General features: G+C 37.5%; 3 protein-coding genes across 13 annotated transcripts in view; 1 reads left to right on the forward strand and 2 right to left on the reverse strand.

Moving 5' to 3' along the window:
- The window catches only part of LOC106547728 (cullin-9), a 33,175-nt gene extending 30,037 nt beyond the window's left edge, over nucleotides 1–3,138 (reverse strand). For 2 of the 3 annotated variants that reach the window (XM_087717649.1, XM_087717647.1), the window contains exons 1-2: nucleotides 3,035–3,138; nucleotides 478–1,150 (exon numbers count right to left, since the gene is read on the reverse strand). In XM_087717649.1, the coding sequence (XP_087573775.1) occupies nucleotides 478–1,069 (592 nt within the window). In that variant the 5' untranslated portion in view covers nucleotides 1,070–1,150; nucleotides 3,035–3,138. The remainder of the gene's footprint in view (nucleotides 1–477; nucleotides 1,151–3,034) is intronic. The other variant, XM_087717648.1, reaches the window with a different exon arrangement.
- A 1,547-nt stretch (nucleotides 3,139–4,685) lies between these two features.
- Nucleotides 4,686–15,098, reverse strand: MRPL2 (mitochondrial ribosomal protein L2). Of its 3 annotated transcripts, XM_014052374.2 has the most exons (9): nucleotides 14,992–15,083; nucleotides 13,321–13,513; nucleotides 12,551–12,642; nucleotides 11,617–11,782; nucleotides 10,120–10,261; nucleotides 9,279–9,394; nucleotides 6,696–6,806; nucleotides 5,522–5,595; nucleotides 4,686–4,949 (listed from the first exon to the last, which is right to left on the reverse strand). In XM_014052374.2, exons 3-9 carry the CDS (start codon nucleotides 12,617–12,619, stop codon nucleotides 4,743–4,745), a joined length of 885 nt encoding a protein of 294 aa, XP_013907849.2. In that variant the 5' UTR covers nucleotides 12,620–12,642; nucleotides 13,321–13,513; nucleotides 14,992–15,083; the 3' UTR covers nucleotides 4,686–4,742. The 3 variants fall into 3 exon arrangements, with proteins under 3 accessions (XP_013907849.2, XP_013907853.2, XP_013907850.2); XM_014052378.2 differs by lacking the exon at nucleotides 13,321–13,513 and having other exon boundaries at nucleotides 14,992–15,098; XM_014052375.2 differs by lacking the exon at nucleotides 14,992–15,083 and having other exon boundaries at nucleotides 12,551–12,639; nucleotides 13,321–14,032.
- A 64-nt stretch (nucleotides 15,099–15,162) lies between these two features.
- KLC4 (kinesin light chain 4) overlaps nucleotides 15,163–26,110 on the forward strand; it is a 55,616-nt gene continuing 44,668 nt past the window's right edge. For 3 of the 7 annotated variants that reach the window (XM_087717662.1, XM_087717661.1, XM_087717659.1), the window contains exon 1: nucleotides 15,163–15,306. The gene's annotated coding sequence lies outside the window, so the exon portion shown is untranslated. The remainder of the gene's footprint in view (nucleotides 15,307–26,110) is intronic. The other 4 variants (XM_087717655.1, XM_087717658.1, XM_087717657.1 and 1 more) reach the window with 3 other exon arrangements.

Here is a 26,110-nt window from a genome sequence, read left to right on the forward strand (position 1 = left end):
AGACTTAGTAATCTCATGCCCTCTTTATAACAATTAAGAATGCTTTACTTGCTCTGAACCAAACAGAAGCGGTTCTTTTAAAATTAAAACAAACTACGATTTGTAGAATTTTAATCTGAATTGACTATCAACTTCATTCTAGAAGTAAAAATGAAGTGTGGGGGAGGGGAGGGACATAACTGAAAACTTTGGTGTATGTTCATCAACTATAAATTAACTTTTAATAGGCAAGAGTTACTAAAAATTTGCCCCAATGGCTCAATCATCACTTTGAAGTATTTATCAACATCTAACTAGTTAATATTTCTAATTCTATTAAGGATGGGATTGAAGGTCTATTCAAATCAGTAAGAATAATGGGTTAGCACTGACTTTCTGTATTACCAAATGTGACTTTCAAGTAAGCATATCTAAATACTTCTAATACCTCAGGCAGAAATGTTATATTAGTTGTGGGCATCTCCTAGGATGTCATACCTGCATCATGACAAGCCAAAGCTCTCAGCATCTTCCCAGCACTACAACGGATATGCTTTTCCTCATTACACAGCATCTTCATCAGAAGAGTAAGGGCCCCGGTCTCCTTGAAGATAGTCATCAATTTGCCAATACTGGCATAAGCACTAAGTATATGGATGGTATTCAGTATAGATGACTGTGGAACAGGGATGCTTGCTAGTTGCCAGGAAGCTCGCTGCACCAGGTTCCTGACATCAGCTTTCATCTCTGTAAGAGAAGCTTCATCTAAAGTGTCTTCAGGAGGGAATAAGTTAGATACATTCTGTTCTATCACTTGTTCCTTGGGCTTCCTCTTGCCTAGTAATGTTGGACAGTTGGCATATATATCCTCTGACGACATCCACATCAAGATTGTCTGTTTTTTACCTTCAACTGAAGAAGCTTCGACACTGTTTTCTGTATCATTATCCAAGCAAAGGATGTTCCAGCGGATCAAGTACTCACTACACCCATTGTGACCACGACGTTGCCGAATTAACTCCTCAGGATAGGCTTGACATTTGGGTCCAAGTTGCACCAGCACATCCCCATTTTGCCTTTTAATCCTCATGACAGGGAATGTATCTGCTGGTGTGATAAAAGGCAGATTATGTCATGAAGAAAAACCAAAAAGGCTTTCAGTCTAGGAGCCCTGAGAAGAAAAGTGCAGGAATACTTACTTTGGCATAACTATAGATTGCTATAAGAAAACTTGCCCAGTTAAGAGAAAGTTCATCAAGTAATTATTTCTGTTGGAATCAGAATAGACTTATCCATTAGGTCAATAGGCAAGCAACTTAGGGCCAGTATTCTTTTTAAACATAAAGACTAAATGAATAAATTTTACTTATTTGATGCTTTTTAATAAGTAACATCACTTTTAAAGTTGCTTAAAACAGATGTCATAAAAGGATGTACAAATATAAGGTAAAAGCTTGGTGTTCCATTAAAGAGAGAACTTTGGCAGAAAACAGCTTTCTTTACTCTAGATGACAGATTATTATTTTTTATAGTACCACATTTATTATAAAGAAATTGTGCATCTAGATACAAAAAGAATGGATACACATAATCAAAAAAGAGCACCTTCAATATTGGTAACTGTAGCTCTGGTAGGTTTAAAGGACTATATAAATTATTATTTTTTAAAAACATTTCTGGAAAAATTATGACGTGCAGTAACATGAAAAATGGACACAAGGCATTTTTTCTAAGATTCAACAATGCGTATCTGATGCTATTTATACAATCCCTATATCTAATTTTAACCAGAAAGGGCAGCATCTGAATAGTTATGAGCACTTCACATTATGATACAATGCAAGAAACAATTTAGTGTGGGGTTGTGAAAATATTTACAGACCCCTCACATCCTGGACATAAACTATTTCAACTCCTACTCTCAAAACGACACTATAGACCACTGCACACCAGAACAACGAGACACAAGGACAGTTTTTCCCAAACGCCATCACTCTGCTAAACAAATAATTCCCTCAACACTGTCAAACTATTCACTAAGGCTGCATTACTATTACTATTAATCTTCTCATAATTCCTATCATCCATCTCCTCCCACTAGCGACTCTATGACTGTAACTTGTTGCTTGCATCCTTACGATTTATATTGATTGTTTCCTAGTTTCCTGATTTGATTGCTTATTTGTATCCTATGATTCATGACAAATGTATCTTTTCTTTTATGTACACTGAGAGCATATGCTCCAAAGACAAATCCCTTGTGTGTCCAATCACACTTGACCAATAAAGAATTCTGTTCTATTCTATTAATTCTGTCCAGGCTTGAGGGACTGCTATTTTTATCGTCCATAATGAGATGTTAGAGGACACCAGTCTAGTTTAGTCCCAAGACAGTTTTTAGTCAAGAAGCATGAAAACGTGTAATGTCCTGAGCGGTGGCCATATTTATCTGTGCAGCATTAACATGTTTTTACTTCAGATTTTATGGGGTCTTTAAAATTCTTAATGCTGAGTTCACACAACACGGTAGCTACGCTAAAATAATGGTTGCAGCCGCAGGCAGAGGTGGTGGCCTGATGAAAAGTGCACATAGTCTCAAGTAACCAAACGCCAGTCTTTTATGCATGAGGTGTGATTATAAAGGGGGGAAGGCGCTATTGCTCGCCCCGTTTCCTCTTGAATTGATTTTTTTTTTCTTTTTTAGGACCAGGGAACCACTACCCCCCTTTATGACTTGTGGACTTCAAGTTCCATAATTCCTGAGCCAGCCATGCTGGCTCAGGAATTCTGGGAGTTGAAGTCCACAAGTCATAAAGGGGCCACAGTTCCCCACCTGTTCGAGGCTCCAGCCGCCTCACGCCCAAAAGAGCTCCCAGAATTGCGCACCGGCTCGAGCCTATCGGAAACCGAGGAAGGCAAGTCCTGGGGGCGGAGCTTAGGGCGCGTCGCCCTTCCTTGGAATGAACAAGGCACCCTGCGGGATTCTCTCCCACCCGGAACGGGAGGCCTCCGTGCAATGGTAGCAGGGCCTGAAAGTCTCGAGCTTCAGCCTTACCTTAAACGCGGCTCCAAAACTTAGTAGTCAAAGCAGCAAACCGCCGGCAAGCCTTGCTTAACAACTGCCATTTATTTACCCTGCCCAGTCGCTGTCTCATCCGCTTGTTCTGCGCATGCTGCTTATTATTAAAATAGTTACGGGTCCTCAGACAGGACAGAATTATGCTATAATCGTTTTTCAAATCGGGCTGTTAAACCCAAATTCTTGGAAAGAGATTAGGTGTTTCCGTATTCTTCTTTAGGAACGAACGTCGAATACTTTCTGGGAGTGTGGAATCATTTCCCCCCCCCCACCGGTTATGCATTATCTCCCCCCCCCCAAGTTCACCAATTTGCATTTACTGCATGCTGATGTGCTACGGTAATGATGTTAATATACTTTTATCAAAGAACTAGAAGACATGAAACAATGGGTGGAAACAAGGAGAGAAGCAACCTAGAACTAAGGAGAAATTTCTCATGGTGAGAACAATTAACCAGTGGAATGCTTTGCCTTCAGAAGTTGTGGGTGCCCCATGGCTAGAAGCTTTTAAGAAGAGATTGGACACCCACTTGTCTGGAATGTAGGTATCCTGCTTAAGCAAGGGGTTGGACTAAATGACTTCCAAGGCACCGAACTTTGTTATTCTATGTTCTGTGTTCTAAAATTTTGTTCTAAATTTTGACAGTTCAGCACCCAACGAAAGAAGTCTCCAAGGCTTGAAGTTCCTCAAACTTCCATTTTATTAGAGATGTCAGATTGGCACAACTGGGAAAAACCGAATCTGAAAGCTTCCAGGTTTTCCCCACCCAATAGGAAGTCCAAGCCCCTACCCAGTCCCCACATGTCCATCACATGGCCCAATCAAAGCACCATCCCAACTGGAGATGCTTCCCAGTTGCACCCCTCAAGGTGCAGGGCAGAATGTCCTTGAGTCTCAGAAAGGAATGTTATTATGACTATATATCTCCCCAGCTCCATATAATCCCCCCTCCCTATTTTCCACAGCACTAAATTTGGCAGGCTGGAAGATCCAATGGCCCCCCCCCATAGCTTCCAGAGTGCTCTTACATTGGAGGTTTTAAAGAAAAGATTGGACAACCATTTGTCTAACATAGTATAGGGTTTCCTGCTTGAGCAGGGGGTTGAACTAAAATGCGTCTAAGGTCTTTTCCAACTCTGTTCTTCTGTTCTATTATTCTATATAAAATATATTTACTGTTATATCTGTTTGACAGTTGTTTTCTTCGTGAGTTTGACAATGTATAGCCAGTTTAATGAGAAAATACAAAAAGCCATAAAACAGAACAATTTTTCTAAAATGGACTACAAAACAAGGGCAATCTGTTTTAGGACATTCAGAAACTCCCTTTGTGTATAGTAATAGAGTTACATTGTTTCTCAATAACTGGAAAGGATTAACTCTTTAGGATCATATTAAGATAGTGGTCCCGTTATCAAATTGAAAGAATTTCTCTGAAACTATGTTAGACATCAGACTAAGGGGCATCTTCCTAGAGAACTTTTAAGAAGTCTAAAAACAATGTAAAAGCCCACTAACTCTAAGTAGAGTTGGACTATAACTGTACCAGCTTCATACTAAGTAAGCGGTTTTCTCAAGAGAATTCATTAATACAAATAAAAGGAAAAAAAACAGCAGCTTTGCAGGTTGTAGGCGAAAATACACTTTATTTAACAGAATTCTAAAGTGCTACTAATGTCAGCCTTATGAGGCTGGCACCGGCAGGTTCACATAACTTTTTATCGCTGGGAGGGGCCTGATCTTGCGTCCAGCCCATCCCCCTTTCCGCTGCCATAAGCCGCTATCTGGTCGCTTTCCCAGCCACCGGTTCCGACCAGCTTTCCCAAGGTCGCGTTGGTTATGCTCAACATTGGAAACTCGTCCCACTGTAGCCATGCATGTTTCCAGCACCTATAAGAGTAAAAGAGGAAGCAAAATATTCCAGATATTTGCAGGCACCAGACACAATTATATTTTTTGTGCTTTCAATAGCTTTTAAATGTTCAAGATCATAGGAGAGAGAGAAGACGACTGCCTTGAGGCCCACTCCAACTGAACTATCCCCTTCTAACCAAGTGCCATTTATTACCATCCTCCCTATGAGAAGAAACCTAGTTTTATATAATCATAGCATCAACCTCTTCAGTTTTGAAAGCAAGTTCTGAACAATTTGATTCAACACAGAAATATTCAAATGATGACCCCACATAAATCTCCTCACTAGAGGCATCAGCAATGGAGCGAGGGAGGCAGAGTGATACAAGCAACACTGCAGGATCACCATACAAGCCCCCCCTCCCCCTCGCGCCAATCCCTTTTCTATATGTGTTGGCATATCCCAAAAGAGGCATTGCTTGTAGGGAAGCACTGATGAAAAACAAAAAACAAAATAGATGATGCTCTTCCCCATCAAGACAATTCTAGGTGTTAAAGGAGCCTTGCCTTTTATCTTCACTAATACTCCTGATCTCTAAAGGGCTTACCTGTATTTGCCTCTTGGAGGGCAACTGTATAATGGCTGTTCCACTCATTTTCCTCAGTATTACCCCACAGGTGCCTAAAAAAGAAAGTGTCAGCAAGACTGCAATATTCTGACCAAATACTGAATTAGGCCAACAGAAATCATCCAACCACAAACATTTTCAGCCTGTTCCAATAGAAACATAAATCCAGGATCTGCTATAGGCCAGTTTTGCCTAATGTGATATCCTAAAGCTGCGTTGGCAGCCATTATACAAAGTTAGTATCTGGCATCAACCCCTTAGCATTTGGAGTCATTACTTAATTTTTTGAATCCAGTCCATTGTGTTGACTATGAATACATTTGGATGATAATCTGAAACTAGACTGAACAAAGCATCAAATTAATACTCTTGCTGCCTGCATTGGACCTCTATTAAACATCATCTCTTGGTTTCCAGCATTATCATCAGCATAGATTTACAATCTAAAACATATTCTGAAGATAATGTTCTACAATACCTAATGCTGGAGATAGTTCATCTTTTTAATTAACATAATTAGAATGACTAGCATGAGTCCTGATTGTAACTTATTTGCTGACTGTGTGAAGATTCCACATTAATTGAACAAAATGATTTAGGAAGGATTCATGCTGATCTATCTACGAGAGTTTATCCGATCCCATTCTGGAATATGCGGTATTTTTTACCACTTTTTATTAGGCATCTAAGCATGAGTTAAGCTAAGGAAGTGTGGTTGAAGGGACCTTTAACTACCCTAGGTTTCATTTTACCATCTAACACTTACCAGATGCAGTTTTGTTTGCTTTCGTCAAACATAATTGCTCAACAGCCAACACAGTACGAGTAAATATTATTTAAACATAAATTGCTAAATAGGGAGAATAATATAACTCTTAAGAAACTGTTAGTATTCTGTTGCAGATTTCAAAATCAATGTACAAAAGTACAATTCTATTGAACGACCTTCAGAATACCTTCTAAAACAGGGAAGTCAAAACAGGGAAGGAGACATTGTATGCAACTTTGAGAAATGGACTCAAAACACAAAAACATCAAAAATTTTGGTAAATTGGGCTGGAAAGAAGCCAAGGACTCCCAAACTGCTTTGCTTCTGACTATCCAGATTTGCTTCATCCTTCCAAACTGTTTCTGGCTTCTACTAGATCCTGACCTGCTGCTCGGATATACTGTGCTCCTTTCCCAGGATGACTCTCCAAGTTATTTATGAGGGTTCCAAGTGGTAGAGCTCCAACTGGATATGCATCCCCATCATTAGCAGAGACTGAAAGACAAAAAAAATAAGGACATTGAACATAAATACAACAAATAAACGTGGCTAGTAAAAAGTAGTATACCACGGGAAAATAAATAAAATCTCTGCAAAAACATTGAGAGGAAGAAATGAACTTAGCTCTCGTGTAGGAGCTAAGTACTAGCAGAAGGGGGAGAAGGGTGCTGCATCCAAATGTGTATCCATTCATGCACATTTTTAAGGAGAGATGCATAGTTTAGGCTCAAATAGACAACCTTAAGAATAAGACAGAACCACTTATTTTTTTTAAAAGTCACAATACTCTCAAATAAATATTTTGGGCTTACAATGGAGTCCTTCATGATTTCTGAGTTTGGTTTTTGTGTGCAGACATTTCATTATCTAACTCAGTGCAAGTAAGTGTAGGTTTGCTCCCTGATTATATAGTTTCTCCTAGAACACAGAAAGATTCTGACAACACCTTTATCAAAACTACACCTCTAAGACAAGTTGACAAAAGGAAAACAAAACTCCAAACCAAATTGAGGAAGCTAAATGCCAGAAGCAGAGTTTGGTAATTAACATGTTCAGCCACCCAATATCCACCACAGAACCCAATATACTCCAGAAATATCTGAACTATAAGACAGAGGATGTCAATCAGTTAGAATTCTTTGCAGCCTGGGAAGGACTTGCCATAATGATTTAAGAAAACATCTAGCACTGGTGATGCTACCTAGTTTGATAATGAAACATCTGCAAGAAAATAACCAAGTTCAGAAAGCACCAAGAACTCCACAGTTCAACTCTGAGCTACAAATATTCTCAGTAAGAAAACATATGGAAAACATCATACTACAGACCAGAAGAAAACAGAATCAGAATTAACTCAAAACAGCACTTTGAGGCAGGACAAAGCAGCACTCAAAAATGTACAGAATGACCAAAACCATCATCATCCTCTCATCAGACAAAGGCCATACTAAGGTTATCGTTGACAGAACACAATACTTATAGAAAGCCAAAGAACTACTGGAGGACAAATAAACCTACATCCCATAAACACCAACTCAATCCAGAAACTGGATAACTTAACCAAGAAATGTCAAATCACCAAAGAACAGTGGCAGGATATTTTGGAAGGATATTAAAACCTGGATTTGTTTATTGGCTGCTTGCCATTGGAGGTAGTTGATGGGATAATAAGACTTCATCTCATTGCCATTTGTCTTCTTGGTTCTGCTTTTTTGCATACTTTTACATTTTTAATGTGCATAATTTTAAATTGCTTTTTTATTTTTATTTTTCTGATTTGTAAGCTATCCAGATTCACCTTATTGATGCATATAAATTTAATAAATTTATACAAGCCCAACATATCCATTCCTAAATCCAGAACTAACCAAAGAATCCATTACAGCAGTGCTACACAACACCCTGGCCTAGACAAATACACTATGATTGAAATATCCAGACTCATGGAACCCATCAACCTCTGCCTCACAATGTATTTTCAATTTGATAGGCAAATATACCAACAACTCTCAGGAAGCCCAGTAGAATTACCATTCTCAAAATTCATAGCGTAGATCAGTGGTCACCAACTGGTGGTCCGTGAGAAAAATTATTTGCATTTTTTATATTGCACTAAATACTATTTATCTTTTTTTAAAAATTATATTAGTGGTCCACAGGATTTAAAATTATGAATTTAGTAGTCCCTGAGGTCTGAAAGTTTGGTGACCCTTGGCATAGACCGTAATGTAGCATTTAGAAATTACAGCACTCTCACACACAAAACCAAAATTATGGATCTAATATGTAGACAATACTTTGTCATAATAACAAAGGAACAACATGAGACAATCAACAACATCTTCAAAGAAATATGACAAAAAAGCACACAATTTTTTCTACATATCCTCAGCAAAGGAAATGATAGCAAATTAGAAATTCAAATCTTATCAAACACAATCCACATTAATGCTCCATTACCAACATAAGAACCCACACTCTCACAAGAGGTGCTGTGGAAAAACATTATTCAAACAAGGACAAACATAATGCAGCAACCCAGAATACCAGCAATTGGAATTAGACCATCTATAAAGATGTCTACACAATATCTTCAAATAAATGCAAAACCATGAAAGTTTATCAAAAAGTGCCTGAACACTCAACCCAATATAGCACAACCAACACAAACTATAAAAAGGATAACACTTTATAAACATGTCAGAAACTACAAAAAGACTGTTATGACTACATGGCATCACTGCAGCACACACAACCCTAAGTTACGTAATTTTTTTTCTATTTGCCTACATCATTCCTTAGAAAAGTGTAGTCTTTAATATTAATACTAATAATCAGCTTGCGATATGATGCAAAAAGTCTGCCTCAAAATTCTTCTTTGCTTAGCTTTAGGTTTGGAGGAAGTAATACATCTTGAAATCTAGCCATTTACATCTTTAGTAGCTTAAGTAGCATTTCAAACATTACCTGCCATCCTTTCTATTTTTCCTGAAGTTTTGATGATGTCACCAACCGCCATGTTTTCAGTTGCAATGATCCAGCGTTTCCGTTTGTCTCCAGCCACTAGAGCTATATGACCTGATCTTCAAAGGGAACAAAATAAATCAATAAAAGATGAACAGTTCAAAGGATTGGCTTTACTCAGAATAAAAAGTAAACCAGCTGGGGCAAGAAAGATAATGTCAAAACATTTTTGTACAACTGTTCAAAGATAGAAATCTATCAGCATTCTGAGTTAATCATGAAAATTGCTTGCTTCTCAGTGGGATTTTGGAGAGACAGCTGCTACCCAATCCGTTATATCAAGACCTTTCATTTATATAGGCTGCTCTGACTTCCATTCCCTGAACACAATGAAAAATAACTTCTTGATATGAACCATGGAAAGACCTATTTAGACAATAGATGCAAAGTGAAAAATAGCTTCTTGATGTGAACCAGAGAATGATCTATTTAGACAAAAGAGCTTTTAAAACTGCATGTCGTCTTCCACCAGCTGTCTTTTCCTAATACTCCATTTCATTAGTGTTTCTATAGTAATTTGTTTTTCTTATAGTGATCAGTTACTTTTCCAATGTTACTTAACGAACTCAATCTTGATAGCATTCTTTTCAGGGAATTATCTTTTCTCCAGGACTTTTTCATACTAAGAATTCTGTATATGGTGTTTTTAAGACTATCAAGTTGCTCCGAATCTGCGGATATTTCCCTTAAGTTGCTGTCAAGCAATAGTATTTACAAAACTAAGATGAAATTGAAACTCAACAAACCTTCAATCTGCTTGTCAACTCAGTTGCCTATTACTTACCTACATGGATCATATCGGACCAAAAGCACTTTTTCCTCAAATGGACTAGGCTCTGCTTCATTTGAATAACGCAGTCTTTGGAAATCAATCATACGGTAGCATTGTTTATTTCCTCCTCCAATTCCATTCACACGGACACGACCTTATGGTGGAAATAGTACTTTTAAACCATCATGTATTGCACTGAAACTATATTCCAACTGCAAGATTTTTTTAAAAATGTTACAAATCTCAAAAGTGCATGAAATGGGAATTCATTGTTATCACTGAGCTCTCATAAGATATTCAAGCAAGAATTTTAATTTCACAACATTTGGCGATTTTACAAGAATTTAGCATTTCACTTTTAATTAATTAATTTGGAGGACCTATAGATGGCATTCCATGAGGGTTTCTATAGAATACTCATAGAACATATAGTACTGTAGTATATTAATTCTAAACATACCATATTGTGAATGTCGTGGCACTATGGCACTACACACAACATCCCTTGTAAAGAGGGATTTTAAGTCATCAAGAACATTGTCACTTATGTTCACATAGCACTCCTGGCCATGGTTTTTGTAACTCACTCATAACATATGCTTGCAAATCAGTGGCACACTGATACAAACATAACTCCATAGAACGCCAGAAATGCTCAACTGATAGAATTAAATTAGGCTGAACTATCCACCTATTGAGATCAACAGATAAATCAACAGACTTGGATCAATTCTTATGGAGGATTTACAAATCTCCCCAGAAATTCCATTGTGTGCTATCTAGAGTTCATAGCTAAAGTCACACACATTATTAAGCAGCTATAACCAATACTTGGCAAAGAGACTGTATTTTGTCAGACATTAGATGTCAAGCCCATACATACAGATAACCACCAAACCTGCAGCAAATTCTCAATGGAACAAGAAATAGCATAATGATACTAACAAAGAACAAGATCTTGCAACAAATCAAGATATCTATTTTGCCCCCAGCATTACCATAAATCATAAATCCCACCAACTTCACATACATAAGAGACTCCTTCACATGCTTGTCTTCTAGTGTAATAAATACCATTATTTGCAGTGCCCTTCTGGATTCAATATAGGACCAAACAAGCAATGCTTTGCACAAAATAATACTCAAGACATCAAAATAGGAACAAAGTAATAGTTGGGCGTTTCAAACTTTTAGACATTCCATTCCAAATATCAAAGTACTCATTTTGGATACAAAAAATTTCACAAGTTCAATCAAGCAAAAGATTGTTCACATACAACAGGAAGTTTCAGGACATCTTAAAATGTTTCAACAAACAATGAATTTTTAATATATTATAATTAATTGATACAATACTTTTTCCAATGTAACTGGCATCAGCATAACCATCCTTTCTTCTGCCCTCTTCTCCTTTCCCTTCTCCCAGTTTAAATCCTACAATCTAGTCACTCCTCTGTATCTGATGAAGTGAAAAAACCTTACAGGACAGAATTGCAGTTCAGAATGTACCTGTGTGATCGCGACCTCCTGTCTTTGGTTTGGGAATGGGCTTAATGGTATACTTTGTCCTGCATTTCCACAAAGGATCACTAGTTAAGACCCAGGTAGAAGTACTGATTTCACGGGATGCACCAAGTTGGCTAACCAGATAAAGCGGTTGGAAAGATGCAGAGATCTAGTAAAGGCAAAACAAGCAAACAATAGGATATGAATGGTAAAATTTTAACTGCAGGGGTATAACTGGATATAACATGAATAAAAAGTTTTCATCTTTGTTATTTAATGTTTTAGAAAACATACCTTCAAATACAGTGACAATTTAGCAGCAAAAACTGCTAAAACATTTAGCAGTTTTAAAACATTTTGCTATTACATGTTAAATATGAAGCCATTTTTGCAGGTTTCCTGTGAAAGACAAGCTGCTTCATCTAAAAATTAATGGCATATAATAAGTAAGAATATTCAAAACTAAAAATGTTGCAATCAAAATAGATACCTGATTATTAAAATCATTAACATTAATTAAGATGCTCACCCTATTTACATGTTTGAATCGGGAGCATTTATTTTACATTAGAGGAGGAAAGGCATCTACAAATGTCTAGAAATAATTACACACACTGTTAGGTAAACAGAATCTCTAAAATATGGATCTCACTGAAAGACTGGGCCTTGAAAGTTAAAGGTTCAGGCCTTAATATAGCAGAAAAATAATTAAGATGGTTAAGTCCACTAAATAATTCTACTCAGAAAGAATAAAAGCAGAATAAAAAGATAGTATTATGTTCCTATCCATTTTTTTTCTCTATCAATTTATATAGGTGCTTTGAGCTCATATACAAATTATATCAGAGATATTTGCTTGGAAGAACACTACTACAAAAAGATCCAGAATCCTGGATAATTTATAATCCATTTGGCCAAAACAGCAAAGTAAATATACCTGTGGAAGATGATGACTTGAAGACAGCAGCAGGGAACCAAATTTCTGGATCAAGTTTGATATTGCCATTAGGAATAACTACTTGCTTTCTGCTGTAGACAGAAATAAGACAATGACCATTAGAGTTAACACATACATCTTAACCCTTTCTTTCATAAGCAAATCTACATCTTCAATTCCTCCCATATATTCATGGTCTTTACATGATCAGACTACTTTTATTCAAGTCTATCACAGTCTTCCCCCTTTCTCTTAGTTTGATACAGAACACATAGGCAGCTGGAACTAGCAGACAGGGTTGTTAATGAATGAATTCCCAAAGAATTGTATTATTAGTGCATAAGCAGGGGAAATATATCTTATATTTATAATATTTCTGTTTGACAGATTGCCCTGCAGCCCAATTGCAGAGGATGGAACTGCATTGTACTGTAAAAGGCAGATTTGAAATAACAGGCTTATCCTTAATCCTTTGCAGAGGATCTCGGTCATATTTGCAAAAACACATTTCGCTGCCATCTTTCTCACTTTATTTAGCTGAAATCAGGGGACATGATTTCTCTTTATAGTCATAGATCATTTGAGTCCCACTGACTTAGTATTAATTTCTCCCTCTCCCCTAAGATCACACACAGAATGAATTGAGCGAGGCTGTTTTTATAACTTGAAAATGTTACAGAGTCTCCTTTGGCATACAGAAGGGATATTCCGGTAATAATATTTTTCGTTGGAGGAACGAAGTGTGTCCCGATCCGCCTGCACCTACTCACAATTACACTTCACAGCGTAGCCATATCGCGATCTCGTTCCGCCACCCCAAACCGGAGCATGCGCATTCTGAGCCGGAAGTACAATATGAAGAAAGCGGAAAGCGTTGAGGACATCCCTGGTTTTCATGTAGAAGGGATCTGGCTTTCATCAGCTCGATTCCCAGATGCGGCTGGGTTGCAGTTCTCATCGTCCCTGCCATGAAAGCAATAGTCGGAATGGTGGGAACTAAAGTCCCACTTAGAGAGGAGCTGCTTAATCTTTTCCGTTACTATACACAAGAGTCACAACTTGCCACCCTCCCCCTCAAAATGCACGTTCAAGAAATGTAGAATCTCGATTCAAAATGGGTTGGGTCTTTTCTTGTTCAAACATGCTTGTTTGGGAAAGAAAAAACAGCGGCATAATCTTCTGGCGATCTACCCAGAACTATTCGGTTTATTAAACCTTATTTGCTTTGATGTTTGTTGTTTGTTGTTCTCCGGCGTAGAGTTCCTCTGCCTTTAAAAGTTTGGCGGACAGGATTTTCGGAAGTGAAGTTTCCGATCTAGATCGGAAACAGCCTGGCTTTAATTTGTTGCAATTAAAAAACATCGTAATCCATTCGATAGATTCTCCTTGGTAGATAGTCGCTTGACAATATGATCTTCAATCGAGGCTAGGCTTCATTGAGCCCGCTCTGGCTCCTTTGGCAGTACAGTTCATGCCCCCCCACGCCCCCCAAAAGTAGCCAATTCTTTTCCCCCCTAAACCAACTTTTAACGGCAGGAGTAGGGCGCTACCGAAGATGAGTTGCAAAAGTCCTCGCAAACGCTAGATAGCGGCAAATCCATTTGCCAAATCCCAGCGCATTGCTACGCTCTACGAGCTGTACGGAGTTTTGCAGCCCGGAGCCAGTAATTGGAATCACAGACCACGTTACCAACCTTGATAAAGGACAGGTTCGAAGTCTATCGTGTGATCGCGAAGAGTAGACAGCGAATTAATGGCACACAATCAATTAATCAAAGTCTGTAGAGTCATCCAGGTCTGTTGTCCCAAAGGTGCTTTTTTTCCAGAGGCAACTGGACATCCTTGTTTTTTTCCTTTCACTTCTCATCCAAGAAGCTTCTTCAGCACTGACAGAATAGTAGGGAATGGAAGGATTTATATTCCTTGCAGACAGCTGATAATCTGTATCCTTTCAGAGGGTCGTTGAAGCACTTGGAGGTTTATCTGTGTCATCAGGGTCACTTGAGTAGTGCTCCTGGTTACTGTAGTCTGCAATTTTTCATCTGGAAATCTATTCCTACTCCTACACCATTCAAAGGGTGTTCATCTCAAATTGTATAGCTAAAAGCCTGTAGAGATTCTCAGTCATCCAGGTCATGGTTGTCCCAAAGGTGCTTTTTTCAGGAGGCAACTGGACTTTTTTTTTTCTTCTGAAGACGTTTCGCTTCTCATCCAAGCTGAATGAAGAAGCTTCTTGGCTGAAGAAGCTTCTTGAATGAGAAGCGAAACGTCTTCAAAAGAAAATCCAAAGTCCAGTTTCCTCCTGAAAAAAAGCCCCTTTGGGACAATTAATCAAAGCCTAGCTCGGTGTTTTTCAACTTTGGCAATTTTAAAAAGTGTGGCTATTAAAATTGCCACAGCTCAAAAATCACTCAACTAAGCGTATTAATTACATGACGTACCGTTCCGTCCCCTCTCCCCCTGTCTCCACCCTTAAAGGGAAAAATCAGCGATCCAGATGCATTTCGGGACGCGTCTGGCTATCGCCTGGCGGCCATATTGGACTTAAAGGGGCTGCGGCAAAATGGGGAGGAGCCAGAGTGGGAACTGTTTTTCTTCTTTCAGGGGCGGCCGGAGCGGCTTCGGGAGATCGGGAGTCTATTAAGCGCATGCGCGCTTTCTCCTCCATCCTCTGACTCTTTTTCTTAAGAGACCCGAAGGAGGCCCAGGTAGGAGCTTCTCCGTGCCTCTTTCTCTCTTACGGAGGCGGGGACATGGTGAGTTATCCTCGTGGAAAGCGCTCATCTTGGCCCGAGAAGCAGCTAGCGGCTAGCCTGTCTGACAGACGAGCTTAACGTCGGTTAGGGAGACTGTGGTGGTAGATGGGGGATGGCCCCAGAGTACCCCCGGGCAGAGGCGGGTGAGCTGCAATAACTGGCTGAAAATAGCGGTTTTTCCATAGGCGTTTGTGTAATTTTACCCTGGCGTTGGATGTTTTGTGGAAGAGAATCTCCATAGACATATTTTATGGAAGTAAATACAATTTAAGCGATCAGGCTAATCCATCTGCATTTGAAAACCCTCCTTTTCATTCCTATATGGGGGAATTAGGAGGACCCTGATTTTTTTTGCCGTTGCAGATTCAATTGGGTGCTTAGAGTGAATCCGGCCGTACATTTAGCCTGGAGGCACATGATTAGACATTGAGAATCATGTCTCAAATCCTGCCTTTTCTACTCACCACCGCCGCCACCACCCCACATGCGCACAATCCCTGTGGCCAACTCCTTATTTGTGCTTCAGTTGTCATTGTGTTTCCTTCTGGAAGGGTGTGTCTCTGCACTGCTGGCACAGCAAAAGGCAGGTCTCCGGGCTATGGGGCAGGTGCTGCTCCTTTGCTGACAGCGGTTGCCTAATTTGTGAGATAGGAGGAGCCGATCCGGCTGTCTTCTCTACTGTCTAAGAAAATGATTCAAAACAGCTGCTACTAGGCTAGGTTTTGGATTCCTTTAGGGATGTTGGATAAGGGTGATGTACCTTCTAATATCACAGACCTTTATCCTTTTGGAATATTATCACGTCTGAACTCTACCAGTGAATGAGTTTAGAATCAGTCTGATCTGTATTTTTTGTTTTTGTTTTGTTGTTGTTGCAATATTTCCCATCAAATTTGCACTGTAAAAGTTGAAGTATTTAGAACCAGGGATAAAATGATGGGTTAGAGATCATTACTCTGGAAGTAATAACTACAAGTTCTTGTTTAGGCGTTTCCCTTCCCCATTCCCTTCTTTGATGCAAGACAATCCTTTAATGTATCTGCTATATTTTCTATAGCTACAATGTGGTAAAGTGAATCCTGTGATGTAATATTTTTATAACTCTATTATCATTTTTTATTTCCTTTATATACATAATTCAGGGCTATGTGATAATCTTTTGTATGGACTTCTGTTACAGTTCACTCTTTTATTAATCAGTCTGATGGCTGAAATTTTTGATCTTTGAAACCAGTTTTGGGAGGAGCTGGCATGCTTAATTACAAGGTTCCATGTGTATGTGGCACTTTCTATATATATAATCATGATGCTATTGCATTTCGGTAGCTGTGGGCTGTGCCATCCTGAAGAATGGAAGTTTAATGGATTCTTTCATTTCTAAAACTTTAGGCAGCCTTTTAAAAATAATTACTTTCAGATGTAGTTATATTCAGAATTAGATGTGTGCAGTTTATATTACATATAATGAAAGTTTTCATCTTTTTAAAGTCTTTTTTTAATGAGATATCAAAACAAAACATACTTCTGTTTGATCTTCAGTGTAACTTTTTGTTACATTTAACAGAAGATGGAAGTGGCAATGATGATCAGTTTTGCCATCTAAGCAAGAATTGTCTCCCAACTCCAGCTGGCTAGATGCTTCTGCCACATTTATTATTTATTACATTTGTTTGCCACCAATCTCTCCACAAAGTGATTACTATGACTCTTTTTCTGTATAGGTTCTATATTGGTATCATGGTGTTATTTCCTGCACTTATAGAAATTGACTTTCAGGTATATTGGCCTACAAAAAGGATAAAGAGATGAACTTGGATAAATATATATACTTTTAAATATATCACTTATCATATGTTTTATCCTCTATTTGAAGAAATAAACATATAAGTTAGATTACTAAGCATTACTTATTTTAGCTTGCTTCAAAGGAAAGAAAGATAAGATTTGAATTTTAAAATAAACATTAATATTTCAAAATATTGATTATTACCAAGGTTGCAGTCCTTAGTTTTGCTTGTCATCCAAGAAGCTTCTTCAGCTCTGACAGCATAGTGGGGAATGGAAGGATTTATATTCCTTGCAGAAAGCTGGTAATTTGCATCCTTTTAGTGGGTAGTTGAAGCACTTGGAGGTTTCTCTGTATCAATATTACTTCAAGAACAATGTGGTAAACCACTTTTGAAAAACCCTGTCAAGGAAATTGCAACAACCTGTTCAAGCAGTCTGTAAGAATTGGACATAATTGAACAGAAGGGGAAAAATACTATTCTTCAATGTTGATGAGTTAATGTACTGTACTATACTTTAGGATAGTTTAGGAGGAATAAAACAAACTCTGTGGCACATATCAATCTCCTCTGATATCTTCTAGAATATGATACCCAGGTTGTTTAATGTAAGATAAGCCCAGATTCATAAAAGGAACTAGTCTGCTAGTTAAATTGGCGCACAAGCACAAAGCGTTTGGACTCCTGTAAATTCATGTTTCCAAAAGCTCAGGGGCCAACCTTCCCAAGGAGCTTTGAATAATTACTATAGAAAGGCCAAAATGAGATTAAATAAGAGATCTTACAATAGGAAATGGGCGGGGGAGGAGGAAACATTAGAAAATCTCAAACTTTCTCAAGGTTTTAGTGTACTACCAAATAAATAGTAAATTGTTTGTGAAAAAGTGTATTTGTACTCATGGTCTTTGTACAGAAGATTCTTATTTAAGATGAGAGCAAGAGGGGTCATTAATGCTTTAATTTGCAAGTCAAGCACACTGATCGAATGTTTCCCCAGTGTTTTCTCCTGAGATTTTTTTTTAATCCTGAGAATTTCTGTTATAAAACAAAAGCTGCCTATATAAAAGAAAGAATTCAAAGTATTCAATTGATTTAAGCATTGCTTTATATTCTACCATTCAATCCATTGTAATTTCTTTATTGGAATTAGAACGAAGACAGCAGATTGACAATCATTTACTGAATTAGATTTCAAGAGACACTATTATCAAATGACATTATAGCACACAATTCCAAGAGATTTGTGAAATACTTGATTTTAGATGCACATTTCTAGGTTTTAAATTTTAGGCATTTAAAAAAATTAATACTGTAAGGGTAATAATTAGTCTTTGTATTATAAAGCAATACCCATATATGCAAAATCAATTTGATTACAATTCACATTAAGAATTTGCAAATGGTTATGACCTTTTTTCTTCCATTCAAATGTTATTTTTAGAAATAATTTATCATCCAAATATTTCAACATAACAGTTGTCAAAAAATAGAGGCTATATTTTGAGAATTTTTACAATTTGCAGATTGGTTTGCCCTGTGCTATCCTTCTGTTTTTAGATTCTAAAACAGCTACGAAACTATTTATTTAGTATCTTTTATAACATTGAAGCAACATTGAAGCAATAACATTGAAGCAAAGGTGATTTGGTAGTGTACACAAATTTAGAATTTTTCCTTAAATTCTGAACAACCAGAAGGAGGAGTAACCATTTCCTGCTGGATTATAGAGAGACAGGGAGACTTGCTAGAAATACTGACTAAATGACAAGTTTGTGTTGTTGGAAGGATGTCTCCAACTAATTTATAAAGAAGTTGGATTATTTTTGATGGGCAGTACTCAAGGCGACATAGCACTTAATATTTGTGTGTGGGTGTGTGAGAGAGAGAGTGAGTGAGTGACATAAGCTGGTAGAATTAAAAAAGGGTGAAAGAAAATTGCTGACTGATGACTGATAGCGGTTTCATTGGATGATAGTAGTATTTGAAGATGCTCAGATTGCTGTATCTATTATGGTTGACAACTTAATTAGCTTATATTTCCATTTTATCTTGCTGGCCATTCCCCGATAGTGGTAGCATATCCATATCCAGGCAGGTGGTAGAATAATTTCCTCATGGCTCTTCTTCAGCAGTATCACCTAACTCATCTCCCATTGCTGATGCAATTAGGGGTAATTTCTGTTCTTCCTTATTCTTGGTATTTCATATGGCTAATGCCAAACTGCAGCAGTTGGTTTGTCTTTTAGAATGTATACAGTGACTCTCTAGAGTTTCTGTGGTCTATTATTTAACTAGCTTGGAGGAGAAACAGGCAATTTAAATGAGACCTACCTCGGTATAGGTACAAAGTGTGGCTAAACCACTGGTTCCCTTTCATGTGATACTGGCTGTTCCAACTTGCTGCAGGGTGCCATGAATGGATCATTGTGCAGTAATCTTGTGGTGTATTTTGGCTTTTCATTTTTTTGCATTGCATAGTTGATTGAGCATATCTTTGTTTATCTGAATAACATTTTCCCAGATTACTGTTAAAACTGTTTTCCCAGTGGCATAACTACTTCACAGCCAAAGGATTGCAGTATTTCCCATGTTTTAATAGGAATTGTTGATGCAGGTTGGTTTGGTGCTGACAGCATGTGGGTGCCTATTCCGGCCTAACAACAGAGCTACTATTGTTCTGTGTAGATTAGAGGCATTTCTTCTGTATCAAGCTGTGGAGATCTGTATGGTCAGCATGAATAAGTTTTGTGTGGAAAATGGGCAACATAAACAATAACAATAAAATATCCTCTTTGTACTTTTGAGAGATTTCCCAGACTTATTGGAACAGTCTCCCCTGTTCTGAACTTGTCTGGCAAGATTTAAAAGAGCAATTTAGGCTTTTTCCTTGCATAAAAGCATCTTAAGATTGCCTACCCACTCTAATTTCAGGCTATCTCAGTGTTCCATAGCTGGCTGGGGAATTCTGGGCATTGAGATTCTCACATCTTAAAGCTGCCAAAGTTGAGAAACACTTTCTCCATCTTGTATGGCAACTGAGTTTGTAACAGGGACAGGAGGAAAACAAATCTTTGTTCTATGGGGAGCACCATGTTGCTTGGTTGAGGAATAAATGTGGTTTGCACATGTTATCTCTCTAAGATAACAGAGCATCATTTGGGCTTTTGAAAGTGCAGATGGCCTGGAAATATATCATGCTACATATTTAAGGCAGATGGCAGATGAAAGCCTAGCACAATGCAATAGTAGACAAAACTTGAGAGGAACAGACAGTTTATCATTTATCATTGCATCTGATCCTGAATCCATTCAAGGCATTAAATCAGACAGAATACTTCCTCATGCATGCATGACATAGACCCAAAAATCAGCTGGCCAGCGGGAGGCGCATGTACATGCGCGGTGGAGCTGAGTTGGGGCAATGGCTCACATGCTTGCAGAGAGGGCTCTGCATGCCACCTGTGGCACACGTGCTATAGGTTCGCCATCACGGGGATAGATTATTAAAAGAACATGAGTCATTAAAGAGGTGCATTTACAATTGGTCTTATAATTGCTGTAAAAAATTGATTTTTCCTCCTTTGACACTAATAGTTAAAAGGTTTGTTTCAATTTTATTACAGCATATTACTTTTCTTTCCATACAAATCTCTAAACCATTTCTATCCCTTTCCCCTTTTTTACTTCTTTCAGTTTGATCCCAATTATTTTTAATACTTTTAATTCTATTCATTCTGCTGATGACTGACTCCTCACTAAGTCTTTTTTACCTTTCCATTTTTTTTAAAAAAATGTATCAAAATTACCCTACATTTTCTTTCAAGTAGACAGACTACTTTATGTTTATTTCTGTTTTTGACCCATTTTCTCTCCAACTGTTTTCCCCCCACACTATGCACATTTCTATGTCATTCTTTTATTCCCCCCCCCCCCCCAGTAGTTATTCTCTTATGGAGTTCTTGGTTCTCTCTGAGCTTGGTTGTTTGCTTGTTCTTTACCTGAATAGGTAACATCATCAGCACTAGTGAATGTGGACTTTGCTCTCTATTTATATACAATAGTTTGCCTGGCTAATATTGATGAGCTGTAGTTTCCTCCTTGGTAGTTCTTGATTATGTCATTGTTTTCTGTTTGATTGTTTGTCTGGTGTTAATCCCCACTTATGTGGGTGTGGGTGTAGGACAGCATGTGGTCTTTTTTTTAAATTTCTTTCTTAATGTTTTGTTGTCTCTTTAGAATGGTGTGTAAATGTGTTTTATTTCTATGCATCTATTAATGACGCCAAGAATTTCCTAGCATTTTTGTATTTGGCTTGGTCCAGAATGCTCACAATTTCCCACTTGAGACTGGCTGAATCTGTTCATGTGTTGTGAGATTAAGGAGGTTTCATTGTGTCTTTCGCCCAGAGTTCACTCTGCCTATCCTACATACTGATTACTATGTCCTTAAGTGTCCTTTTTCATACCTTGTGTTAATCTAATTTCACAAGCTTCTTTGGCACCTTATAACATAATTCTTTATATCAGTGTCTAAATATTTCCACATAGAGCCATTTTTCATTTATTCTATTAGGTGTTTATTTTCTTATTTTCACATAGAAGATTCATACAGGAATTTTTCTACCCACACTCCCCTTTTCTTCCATTTCTTTTGTTTTGTTTCGTTTCATGTTCATAGCTCAAAATTAAACACAGAAATAAGTAAATAAATAAATACAGTCACATATACATGCAAAAGAAAAGGTGCAAAAAAACTAGAGTTAAAGAAAAGGGAAAAAAGAAAAAAATAGTTGAAGAAGTGACTTTCATTCTTCTATACAGAATTAAAAGCATCATCATTTCATCTTTCTCTTTAACATTACAATAATCACTTCAGCACTTTATTTAATATTTTTTCAATCATCAAATCCAAAAATCACCCTTTTACTTTTCCCCCATTTACAGCAGAAAGTCCAGTTCCCAGTCTTTTATAAAAGTACTTATTATCTTGTCTCTGACCAGGCAGGTCAGATTTATCATCTTTCCTAGTTCTGCATATCTTTGCAGTCCATTCCTCCATTGTGACTATTTCAGTATTTTTCCACCTTTGTGCATTTAATAACCTTGCTGCAGTTACCATGTATAAAATCAATCTTCCATATTATTTTCTATTTGATTACCCATAAGTATCTATTTAAAAAGTTCTGGTCTCATCTCAGTATTTATCTTCTAAATTCTGTAATCACATGTATTTGTTTCATTTCTTTTCCAAGTCCACCATATATGGTAGCAAGCTGTCTTAGACATAGCCCATGTAAGGTGCCTCACTACTAGAGATCACCTTTCTTCTTGAGAATCGTGTTCTTAACTGCAACTGGAATTTGATAATAAGCACGTGACTTGCAAATAGTAGTTTTCAGTTACTGTGGTAAGGGAAAATGTGCACCTTAGCTTTTAACTATTCAGGAAAAGATGACATAACAGCTGAGTTGATCCATTCCTTACCTCAATTTGATATTATGCTTGTCATGAAATGTATTGTCAAGAAGAACAATGAAATATTAACATAAATGTCACAAACAATATATAACTTTCTTTTATGCTAGTTCACCTCCTACTTCCATTCTTATCAAACATTCTTAATAGCAGGGCTGGGCAGGATTCAGATTCAAAGGGCAAAGTGTTATTTGGAGTATATATATATATTTGTGTGGATGCATAATCTGCAGGAACCCTTTAACCAAATGTCTTTTCCCAAAATTGCTTGCCAGTTTTGGGGATATGTTCTTCAGTCCAAAGAAAAGGTCTGTCTTCTTTAAGGTGTTCCTAATTGCTGTGTTGTGCACACACATGTGTTCCAAATCCCATTTGGCCCTTTGAACCCAGATTTCTATGCAGCCCTGTTTAGTATTTATGTAATAAATGTTAATTGTTATAAATAACTTGAGTCCATTTATCTGAAAAGTAGGTTATTAAAATAGTACTTATCTTTATACTAAAAAAGATGGTTACTGCATTTTCTGATTGATCCTATGGATATTAACTGGAGAAAACTTAGTAATGGTAACAGAATAAAAGAGTAACAGAGTTGAAAGGAAACTTGGAAGTCTTCTAAATAACTCCCTGCTCAAACCCCTGCTATACCATTTCAGTCAAATAGTTGTCCAGTGTCTTCTTAAAAACCTCCAGTGTTGGAGCACCCATAACTTCTGGAGGCTAGTGATTAGAGGAATACTAAACAACCCACAACCCATTAGGTCATTCTTTCAGAAATGTTTCCTTTGGATGGTCAGGTGGCAAAAATGCGGAGTGAAAGCAACTTCCCACTTTCTGCCAACTTCCCATTGACTTTGCTCATTAAAAATCGGCAGAGAGCATCAGAAATCACAATCACATGACTGCGGATAACCGCAGCAATGTTGCAGCAGCCACAATTTTCTGAATGCAACTGTTATGAAGATCCTGGAAATGTCAATAACACGGGAGTATTGGGTCCTGGATTTGTACACTTTCTTTAACAGATTTGAGGTACTTGAATTTTTTAAAAATTGTGCTGTGATGCCCCATTAACTGAGGATTACAAATAGACAGGAGAGTTTTAATAGTATATAGATAGCTTTGGCCAGCTTGCACTTACGTGCAACATTAGCTTTCCTTCTCCCTTTGCTCTCAGCCCACATTTAAATTTTAATATCCATTAATATAACCTCCTGCAGTTCAGCATGCAGCTAGCTAGAGAAAGCAAAAATGCATTAGCAGTTGGGTGTGGTTGGAACTAAGCCATCTTTGATATGAGAGGGCAGAGTTAATATATACCCAGCAATAGAATAGAAGTCTTAACATTTCCACTCAATTCATATAACCAACAAACAAGGCTTCCTTATACTTGGATGTTATAGTAACCAATCTACTACTTGGAGCAAAGTCTAGCTCTGCCTTCAACTTCTTAAAGCTTTGGTTGTGCCTATATTTCATCAAAATATATCATAACCCTGCTTATCACCTGAAGATGTGTTTATATGTTAGAAAGTGACAGCAGTAGAAGACTGACATATGTGTGTGTTGGTCTTGTCATGCCTTCAGATTTGAGGCTGAGGCTTCATGGATTTCTTTTTAGTTCATGATTGTATCAAGAAAAATAAGGGATGATGAGATCTTGCTTTATAAGAAGATGGAAGTTCTTCTCACGGTAGACAGAGATAGAACAATGACCAGAGGCAGGTCTAGATTGCATTGCAATTAAAAAGACATTACTGTAACATCTGGAAGACTGCAAATAATCTTCTCACAGAACCACAAGGAACTTAGCAGAGTAACTGATAAAATAATTAAAATATCACATAAAATAAATAGTAGGACTACAGTTTAACTATTCTAGGAGTAATAGCATGTCTTCTATCCCAAGCATGACAGATTAGCAGCAAAGAGTCTTGTGGGAATCGTTCTGCCAACATAATTCTTGCAAGGACATTATGCCCCAAAGCCTGTTCCTTTTTTCAAATCTCAGAGGTCCAAGGAACAAGATATTCATCTGAATTCAAAATATCCAAACATGTTTTACAGAATTTCTCTTTTTTGCCTCTTTTTTAGTTTTTAGATATTGACCAAAAGCTGATTTTGTTTGCAAACTAATTCCCACAACAATCTTCAGGTTCTTTAAATCAGATTCCATGAAATTACTTTCATTTATGTGCATTTGGAACTGGAAATGTGATATGTCTTATTAATGCTGCATTAGCTAGTAGGTCCCCTTTCTCATTTTAGTTGAGCAATGGGTATTTTTGTACAGGATTGAACAATAGATTTCAAGACTCTGTGCCCATCTTCTTACTGGTAATTTATATACCCCATCTTTTCTCTAATGAGCAAAATGGCTTCTGTGATCAGTTTCTTAAATTAGCAGTCGTTGGCATTTTGCAAAATAGCCAGTTTGGGCAACTGAGTCATAATAAAAATATATTCATAAACAGTGTACCAGAAATTTTAAGCCTGTGATCAGGAATAGGGTATAATGAGGAATGATCATTTGTACATATCAAATAGAAATTAAAGTGTTTAGATTCCTTCATGAGTATTGCCCCATTAAGAAATTTTCTGTGGTCTTGTATTGCATGAAGGATTTAAGTTTAGATCTTTGGATGATTGATGAATCCCCCCACCCCCCACAAAGCTTAGTTGGAAGTTGAATCCAGCAATCTTTGAACTGAAAGAAAGAAAAGAAAATATACAATTTCCAGGGATGACGATTACTGTTCTGGTTGCTGATCATTATCCTCTTTTTGTTTTCTTTGTTTCAAGTCACTGTACTCACCTCTTTCCCCCCCAAGATAATAGATGATAAAGCAAATTATGCTGCCTTGGATAAATGTTACTAACACAGGGATGAGAAAGAGGCAAAAGCATCATATTAGAAAAAAGATATTAGATATTGCCAAGGCTTGTGGTTAGATGTATTAGTATCTATTAGTATCTATACATCAAGGGATAAACAATTATGCTGAGTATCCAAACAATGGGTGAAAGGCATCATGCAGGGGACTCTGCTATAAACAAAGACTGATTACAATCCCAAATAGATCCCTGAAAGGTTGTTGTTTTGCTCAAAGTACTTGCTTTGCAATGAGATTTTTGATGAATGGAGCGTTGAATAACATACTGAAATGGGCTTTGAAGAACTATAAATGGCCTCTTCCGGAAGAAAGGAAGATAGCTTTGAAGAGGCAAGGATGAACTTGATGGTAGATACAGGATTAGCAGCCTGAAAGGATGCTGATTTCTGCTCCTTAGTTTTCCTTGCTATTATAGAGATTAGTACCAGTATTTATTTGGGCATATAGGAGAACATCCATTGTTTCTTGGCAGTCTATTTTCATATTTTTCCTGCTGCTATTAGTGCTGTAGAGGTGAATCACCCTGTGGATAGTAATTCTGTCTCTGATGGGGAAGGAACACAGATTGCTGCCCTGTTGTTTTTCCTCTTTTCTATAAATATTTATTTACCTTGCAGTTCCTGAAGCATCAATTTGTTCAAGGATATTT

The sequence above is a fragment of the Thamnophis sirtalis genome, unplaced genomic scaffold (assembly GCF_051295495.1).
Source record: "Thamnophis sirtalis isolate CommonGarterSnake01/CBP01778 unplaced genomic scaffold, rThaSir2_p1.2 scaffold_6, whole genome shotgun sequence".
NCBI classification, from domain to species: Eukaryota; Metazoa; Chordata; class Lepidosauria; order Squamata; family Natricidae; genus Thamnophis; species Thamnophis sirtalis.